The following is a 9,558-nucleotide window of genomic DNA, read 5'->3' on the forward strand; positions in this document are numbered from 1 at the left end:
TGTAGTAGTTCAATAATGTGTTAAAACAATAAGAAGAAAATACATATGCGCATTGGGCCATCAGAGCTTACTTTGTTGAAGACGCAGCTAAGGGCTACATGCTATTTTATAAATCAACTATCCTTCAGTGAAATACGCTAACAAATGGCTAAGAATCTCGAATTCGAGGGAAAGAAGAGGAAGAGGTGCATTTCTTCACATGAAAAATGTCACGAGTCATGACAAATGATGCTATACACTTCGAGAGGAACAAAAAAAAAAAAAAACAGAACATTGCCTATATCTAACTTATGGTAACCTAAAATTAAGTACATAAACTTCATAGGAATATCATAGTGTGATAAACTGGTACCATTTCATGTAATAAGGTAACTAGATATATGAAGTGCATGCCTGCGGGGAATCATGCATGATTCTGAAAAAGCCCTTGTCAGTTGTCACACCGAGGTCAAGGGATCAAGCATGCCAGAGAAAGAACGGAGCCAATCTGACCTTACAGAATCAAGCATCTTTGATCACGAAACCGAGGGTGAAAGACTTGCATCTTGTGGAACATGTTTAGCTACAAACGATGCAATGAGAGGGTTCACCAGATGAGGGGCCTCGTCCTTCATGGGAAAAAAACTTTATCATGAGATATAAGACAATATTACCAATTGATCAAGGGTAGAAAATCCGTCCATTTAGTTAAGATTCATGAAATTTGTGTTTACATGACAAGTTTCAAATATTTTAGCAACCTGGGTTCCTTAGAAACCTTAAAAGAGAACATAAGAATATCATAAAGCCAAAAGAGAATCACTCCTTGCAAATCAACTTCTGGCCTAGTTAATGTTTTCATTTACCATAAAATCCGTCATATTCTTATTTTCTACCGAATTTATCACAATATGGCATTTTCCTTTTCAGACATATCACAGTATTTTACTCAATTCAAACCGACCTGAGGGCAGTGGCCAACATCTGCTAGGACAACAAAATCTTCAACAGATTCGAATTGGGCATAAGCTTTCCCCAAATCAATAGGTTCCCATGGATCCTTGTCACCCCATGCAATAAGCACAGGACACTGCAATAAGAAGTGAAATTAACACGTTATTTGAGGTCACAAGAAGAAAAGAAGAAAAATACTGTACTTATACAGATGGTAAATATCAAATTAATGGATGACCTTCACTTGAGGTAATAGTTCCTCGGGAAGAGGCCCATCCGAGTAGCATATGAATTCAAGAAACACATCTACAGCTCCAGGCTCACGTCCCGGATCAAGGATTATCTGTACTAGTTCATCCGTAACTTGGGAAGTGTCATGGTAACACTGAAACACAGTTCACAATGATCAAATGAGTAACTAAAAAATTAAATGGAAAACATTATGAAGAAATAACTCAATGTTCCAAAGTCCTCCAGAGACCTGAATAGTTATATTTTCCTCAATTACGCCTGGAATGCCAAAATAAATCTTTTAGGTTGTACTTGGATGTTGATGGATTTGAAATGATGAGTTCACGATTTGTTTGGATTGACAAAATTCAAGTGAATTTTAAATCACTCTTTATCAAGTTAAGTAATTTCAACAGTAATAAAAATGACTTTGAATACACTCAAAGATAGGTGTAATTTAAAATCTATTCCTCAAATTCTCTCCCAAATTAAATCCACTCCTTCAACCTCAAAGTGCGCAATTGCATTTACCAAGCGAGATGTTCTTCAATGATAAAAAGGAATAGTAATGCAAACTATTGAACAATGAATTTTTGGTTGCTGCTAAGACAATAACATCTCAGAGACTCTTCGACCCTTGTGTTTTCAACTCAAAGGTGCAGGGTAAATAGGCTCTGTTTAGGCAGGGGTGTCAAAAACCAACCCAACCCGCCAACCCGACACGATTCAACCCGAAAAATATCAGGTTCGGGTTGACCCGAAAGCCAACCCGAAAAAATTATTCGGGTTCGGGTTGGGTCGGGTTGGGTTTGGGTCAACCCGAGTTGACCCAAATATTTTTATTATTTCTTTTTTAAATATATAATTAAAAAAGATTTGTTACAATTTCATATGTTGTTTATTTGAAAAACATTTATTTTATATTGATAGAATATATTTTCTTAACTTAATGTTTATAATGTACAATTTTGATTTTTTAAAATAATTTTTTTTATTTTTTGTAGTAAATAAACTTTAAATTTTCTACAACTAAACTTTCAAATTTAAATTATATATAAGCTTAGATTTTGTTATCGTATGATTAAATATAATATTATTATTATTTTGTGTTTTAAATTTTTATTTAATTATTTTGCTAAAAAAATAAAAACTAATAAAAAAAAATCGGGTTATTCGAGTTGAGCGGATTGGTTCGGGTTATACGGGTTCGGGTTGAACATTTTCGAGTTGGTTCGAATTCGGGTCGAGGAATTTTTAAATATTTTTTTATTCAACCCGACCCACCCGAATTGACACCCCTAGTTAGGCAAGTATTTTTTTAAAAAAAAATTAGTGTTTTATAATTGAAAAAAGTACTTGTTTGGAAAAGATTTTTGCAAAAAAAATTGTTTAAAAAAAGTGTTCTCTAAGTATAATTTTTAAAGAATAATTGAGATGTACTTTTTGATGTTTTTAGAATAACCAAACACCTGTTGCACGTTTTTATATAGAGTAGTTGTCCAAACACCTATTTATTTTCTTAAAATAACTTTTAAAAAATAATTGTATAAAACACTTTTACGAAAATGTTTTATAAGTACTTGTCCAAATGGAAACTAGGTAGTCAGGCACCAACGCCGCCAAAACTGTGGGACTAACCTGAAGTTTTTCAACAAATATTAATCTTTCCCCACCTTTATTTTCGTTTTCTCGACATCATGTAGAAGATGAAATGTTATATTGTAGAATGAAGGTAGTTAATTTGCTTATTGGGTGAATCAAATCCATTTCTTTTTTAAATAAACACTTGTAAGATCATGACGAGGTTTTGGTGGACCCGTACCTTTTATTCAAAGCAATAAAAAGCAATACACCGAAAGGTGTAAGGCTTTGAGATCCATTAAAACAAAATGTTTTAAAAATTAAAACCATTTATTATTTTTTAAAAGATGGGTGATGACTGTAATGGCCAGTTTAGAGCACCACACATACATTGCATTAAGGATATATCAGTTCCATCAGTGTCCGATTGAATGTAAATTCCTTTTGGATACAAATTGGTTGATGAACTTTGATAGCATTTCTGATGATAGGATAAGGCTTTAAATTACTATGATATTTTCAATTGTGACTAACACATTCTGACAAGTGAAAAAACATCGTACATGTCTACTTTTCAAGTTTTCATACCTGACAAAGAATGTTCTTCACTGATTCTGGCGTGGCAACGGACTTGAAAAAAAATTTCCCAAGGTCCGTGTTCCTGGAAAAGTACACATAGGAAATTAATTGTCAAGTACAACACTTAAACATGATGCACTGTAGAAACATTTCTTCAAGTCAATTACCTAAGCAAACTCTGAAATGATTTTATAAGAGGTCTTCCAAACCAGGGCTGTTTTTTTACGTGCAGCATACGGAGTGATATATTCAAGAGAATAATTCCCTTGCATATTTGAGGATCCATGATCGCAGCCTGCAGACCAACAAGTCCTGCATTCAGAAACATCAACAAGTCCCTTAAATGGAAAAAAAACAGATTATTTTGGTTTAAAACAAACATATTATTTTTGCCATTTTCTCCATGCAACATCAAATATAAAAGATATTTTCCTCGATAGACACTAATTCCGTCAAATCTTCTGCCTATTAAAAAACGACCTGACACACAATTAACTATTCATGAGCCTTATCATATTAGTTGATGATATCACCCACATAAACATGTTGGGCAACACCCTATGCAAAACTTAGCTACTGATCGACTACAAAATAAAAAACAACCATGATTTCTCCCGGTAGGATACTGGATTGGAAGAGATAACTCAAAGTGTGTTTTTTATTTTTTTAATAAAACAACTATATGCCAATAAGGTTCAGCACATGCCTGTGCTTAAATGATGGATTTAGTTCAGAGGAAGGGATTTGATTGGGAAGGGTTTGAGGGATTGATTTTAAAGTACCCTTATCTTGGGTGTATTTGAAATCCACCACAATTACTACTTAAATTGCATAAATTGATACGGATTGGATTTGAAATTCACTCGCATTTCGGCATTCCAAGCAAGTCAAAGAATTTGAAATCAATATATTTGAAATACATCTATCAATCCAAACACAACCCAAGTGTACCAAATGAAAGAGGGAAATGTCTCTCAACATTAATAATTAATAAATAATAAAAAAGAAAAGATATTCAAGTTTCTTAATTTTTCAATTGAAAGAATTTTCCCAACACATGATCCGAACAATATCTCTCATTATACGATACCACGTAAATGATCAACAAATCCTCCTTGATTTTCAAACCACTCACAACGAGACCATACTTCACCGTTAAGCTTTTCTAAGGACCATGCACTCACTAGATTACAATCATTCATTATTTCTACACTTATTCTGCAACGAGTATACACAAGGTCACATCAGGTCCCTCGTTTTTTTTACATTTAGTATTTTAGGAACCATGCATCAGGTCTACATGCCACTCATGTCCAAGTCCAAGGATCTTGCTTTCACCAACTTGCTATAGAATAGCCCAAATACTCAAATATTAATTCAAAATTTAAGCCAACAGGATTTAGACCCATGTACATATCAAAATTTTGTCTTCTCCTGCCTCTAGGTTTGACTTTAAATTAACAAAATCAATAATTTGACATTTGGGAAAAACCTTAAACCAGTGAAAATTAGAGTTTTCTACCTTAAAAGAAAGAAAACAAAAAATGGCGAAACAGCAAATCACACATTAACAAAGGCTTATTTGTGGGGTGTAGAAGATTGATAATCATTATGAAGTCTCAGAAACCACACTGCCATAGCATATGACAAATTTGATAATCAGAATCGGTAGAACTAAAATGTTTATAAGTAACAGTTTAATTTTAATTATCATTGCTGATTTCTCCATTCTCGGTCATCCTGAAATTCGCAAGGAATGAAAATTACGCAACAACAATTTCTCTGTTCAAATTATGTTAAAATGTACTTCACAATCTGTTCAGATTCTGTTAAAATGTACTTCACAAAGTTAGGAAGTTCCACAGGAACACACTTGACTCTCAAAGTTACCCTACCAAATAATTGAAAAATGGGAGAATGGAGTAAATCACCTCCAATAGAATTGCAGATAAAAAAGGCTTCATCTTTAACGATATCCTTACAAAAGTCGTTGAGCTGGCTGGCCCAAGTCTCAAATGTGTAAAAGTTATCAACACCGAACTGTCGGGGATTAGGTTTATCTGAGTAACCATATCCAATAAGATCAATAGAATACACCCTATGTGAATGTGCTAAAACCGGTAAATTTTTCCTCCAATGGTCACTGTCAAAACAGATATAAGATGACACATCGTATGTCAAAATAAATTGTGATCATCATTGATCAAATGCCAGCATAAAATGTAGTGGATTATTTAAGAGCATCATAATCTTATGAGAGGATAATGGTAACATGCTAAAGATGCACGTGTTGTGAACATCAACATAAAAAGAAAGATATTTTTCAGAGCCTTTTTAATGCAAATTATACCAGCCAAAATGAGCCCAGTTACCTATTATGGCAATATAGCTATCATAATACATTTAATTTAATAACTGCATTCTGATAATAATTCAGCCTAACAAAAGGCGATCTTATATAAATGTTAATGTTGGGCTCAATTATTTGGTTTTACCTTCACCTACCAAATGTGTTTTTCTGATATTGAATGTTTTGCATATACTTGTATAATCTAAAATGTAGTGATAAAGACAGTAGAGGCAAAAATAGAAAAAGGAATCAAGGTACTCCACTACTTCATACACAAGTACCTAGATCATACAGCTGACAAGAAGTGAAATTGAGGCATTGTAGACCTGTTTGCTCCAAAACCGTGAACCAAAATCAAGGCAGGGCCACTAACTCCAGAATACTGGTAACGAATAGAGTAATCTCTCCATTTCCAAGTACTACAAAATAAAAGGTAAGTTGTTTACGTGACGAAAACAAAATTTTGGGAAAAAATATAGTAGAAACTAGTAGAGCAATAATTTCTACATATAGAGGCACGTCATTAAATTTGTCCTCGGACATTTTGTCTCAAGAAACAGTTCCAAAAATATAGTAGAAACATGATCCTGATAAATTTCAGCACATGCTCCTTCCATCACTTAATGAATGTCTTATTTTCGATTTGCACGTTGTTTTGATGTAAGAGATAAAAAAATTTTGGAAATGTTTACAACTTTAATCGTAAAATTTTAAGTTACTAGTGTTGTCGTGTCATATCAGTTACTCTATATTACGTATGTATATATATACACACACACACACACAAAAACACACACACACATATATATATATGAGAAGTTTTCAGCTGTCCAATAATTCCTGCTCAACTCGTCCTCGACTAAAACCCGATACCGGGTTTTAGTAGTTTTTTTTTATTTTTCGCATCACTAAAACACGGTACCGGGTTTTAGTGGTCGGTGACGAGTTGAGCATCATTGGTTGGGCAGCTGAAAATTTATATATATATATATGTATATATTTACATTAAGTATAAGTTTGAAAATAATAAAAGATGAGTTATCATAAAATAAAATAAAATAAAATAAAAAGCACATTTGGAAAAGGAAAAATGGAGTTCATGGCTTTGAAATTAAGTACCTACCTTGCATATTTTAATATCAAAACAATCAGCGCAACTCTATCAGCAGTAAGACATTGCAAGATGTGTCATATGCATTAAACACAGTAAAAACTGATTCTAAAGCCTTTAAGCTGTCCATGGGTCATTGTTTTATGATTACTGTTCTTTTCCTTTCTGTTTCAACGAGGGAATGGATCACATCTTCCAAAATATCAACAACTCGTACCAAAAGTATAGTCAAAAGTTCTTGCAACTTTATATCTCCAATAAAGTGATTTTAATCTTGCAACTATAAGAGCTTTTATCATGTCAATTTATCCTGCATAGTTGTCATATTTTTAGCTTTTCAAAGCCTCATAAATGATAGTCTATAAACTTCTAATCTTCATTTCAGAACGACTTTTTCAGTTAAATTTTCGGCTTTACAAAGCCTCATAAACTTAATCACCATATTACTAGAAGAATCAAAAAGTAAAACTTTAAGAGTGTTTCGCGTGGTACCGATAATTTTAACAATTAATCACTATCGGTTTAAATTAAAAGATGTTAATATTATTCATATTACTTTCAATGCAACCAAACAAGAAAGACTCTCCTATTCCAATATTGTGTTCGAATTCCAATTCCATTAGAATTCTTTCCTCACCCAATATGCATGTCTACCAAATTAAGTCTTGAACTTGACCTAAACAACAATGTAATATATCTCCTTCTCATACATATTTGCCAAAAATGAAGCTTCAAACAAAGTAAACAAAGAGACAAGCATCACTTCGGGTCAATATCAAACCATCATGAAACCATAATTCGTCACGTTCCCCGTACAATATGCTTGCACTAGGCCTAGAAATATCTGGTCCAGGTGCATAAAAAATGACTATTTCAAATCCATGTTTCTATGCTCCTGACTACAGAAAACAAATTGACAAGTCAGTGGACCTATAAGCTAACAAAAACAAATGAGTTGAAATCATAGTTCTTGCTAGTCCTCCGATGTATCGCTTGGCCTTGGCACATCACTCATGCCCTGAAGGACAAATTCATCCATTGCCATTTTTAAGCATGCCGCTGTTTGAATTCCATCGGACTCGTCCTCAGAATTCTTACATTACCAAGAAAGCCTCACTCTAGTTGTGTGTTTATTTGAATGCCAATCATATACATATGCATAATTACCCAATCAACTCCTAAACTTAATTCAACATCTGGCAATAACGAGTACCCTCATTCCAAACACCCAATTATAAACATTTGAATTTTATATACGTCTTCCCATCCTTCATTTCTAGCGCATTATAATCATGACATCCAGATCAAATCACATTGGATGCTTTGAAATAAAGAACTTGACTCATTTTTGGTTGCGCTTTGATGGATGTATTTGAGCTATTGATTTACTAAATTTGATTGCTTACAAGAATCTATATTGGATGGATTTTAATTCACCTCACCTTTGACTTATGTAAATGCAATTATATTTATGATGATTTGACCCCGCCAAGATAAGTGTCATTTCAAATACGCCCTTCTAATCTCTCCCCCGAATCAAATTTCACTCTCCCAATCAAATTCTTTGGTCCAAACCCAACCTCAGGTCTTTTGAAATTGAGCTGTGAAATTCATTTCCGTTCTGTTTAGACGCTGAAGGTTTCGAATTCTTCTGCTTTCCATCTTTATAATGACAAATGTTACCACCTTTATACAAATCAAGCTTGCTCGCCCCAATTCAAAATAAAATCCTTCCATGGACAAACTAACTTGCCCAACAAACTCACAATAAACAAAACAGGAAAAGCAAAACAATGATAAATGAAAATTTTGACACTGGTGAAACAAGTATTACCTTGTTTTAACTTCACTTATGGCCGTATAAGTTTCATCAGACGAACTGTTATTCACAACCGAATTGAACACAGAGAAAACATTACGCCTTGAGAGATTGAACTTGGAAATAAAGAATCCATTACAATGTTGATAAAGTTGTCTACTTTTCGAAGAATGTTTACGGGTAAAATTGAGGGTCGGCAGGGCCAAAGTGGAAGAGCAGCAAATAGCCATGCTCGCTCTGAGATGGAGGAAGCGTGAGTTTTAGAATAATTTTGAGGTGGGAAAGAAACCACACGGATGATGGCATCTCCATATGTTATGGATGATTTGTTGTCAAATATAATATTGGCCCGAAAATTCTGTTTCCAATTTCAGGTTTAGTTATTTATTTATCTTTTTAATTTTCGATAATTTTAGGTTTTTTTTTTTTTTACATAAATAACATTACCGTTAGGAAGGAGAAATTACATCAAGTTTTACAATCTCCGATAACCAAGGTAGGGAAAATCACCCGGAAACCAAGCAAAATTAAGATTAAAAGTAAGCATTAATTAAGATTAAAAGTAAGAGCTTTTCGGGCTAACAAGTGGGCTGCTCCATTTGCCGGTCTCTTCATACGATGAATGAATATAAATTCTTGGTCAAGAAGCATCGAATGGATTTCCACAGCTAAAGCACCAGCAGATCCGATTTCATCTCTGCATCCACATCTAACCTCAAATGACCCTGTTGCGGCCTCCCCAATTCTGGTTTGTGGACACCAGCGGCTACTTAGAAGACACTTCACATGAGCTACTAGCATTACTAAACGTATTATAAAAAGAGATACCCCAATCTGCATTAAAAATAGTCGACTGCAACCTGTTATCATTCATGTGCTTGCATGTTTCATACCACACAGCCCAAGACAAAGTAGCAAATAACTCAAACTCATCTTCCATCAGTGTTCTAAATG

General features: G+C 33.8%; 1 protein-coding gene across 1 annotated transcript; it reads right to left on the minus strand.

Moving 5' to 3' along the window:
- Positions 1–207: 207 nt before the first annotated feature.
- On the minus strand, positions 208–8,890 carry LOC140875576 (uncharacterized). The gene is made up of 8 exons (XM_073279291.1): positions 8,620–8,890; positions 6,001–6,093; positions 5,256–5,467; positions 3,492–3,636; positions 3,334–3,406; positions 1,172–1,318; positions 944–1,069; positions 208–608 (listed from the first exon to the last, which is right to left on the minus strand). The coding sequence occupies exons 1-8, from the start codon at positions 8,832–8,834 to the stop codon at positions 516–518; spliced, it is 1,104 nt and encodes a 367-aa protein (XP_073135392.1). The 5' UTR covers positions 8,835–8,890; the 3' UTR covers positions 208–515.
- Positions 8,891–9,558: the final 668 nt, after the last annotated feature.

Source organism: Henckelia pumila, chromosome 1, assembly GCF_033568475.1.
Source record: "Henckelia pumila isolate YLH828 chromosome 1, ASM3356847v2, whole genome shotgun sequence".
Classification (NCBI taxonomy): domain Eukaryota; kingdom Viridiplantae; phylum Streptophyta; class Magnoliopsida; order Lamiales; family Gesneriaceae; genus Henckelia; species Henckelia pumila.

Bases quoted from the DNA above. Each gene is read 5' to 3' on its own strand.
- LOC140875576 (XM_073279291.1), bottom strand. From the start codon at position 8,834: ATGGCTATTTGCTGCTCTTCCACTTTGGCCCTGCCGACCCTCAATTTT. The intron at 3,637-5,255 runs GTGATTTACTCC...TTCTGAATGCAG, and splicing joins TATCTGCAATTCTATTGGAG to GACTTGTTGGTCTGCAGGCT. The intron at 609-943 runs GTCGGTTTGAAT...TTTCCCATGAAG, and splicing joins ATGTTGGCCACTGCCCTCAG to GACGAGGCCCCTCATCTGGT.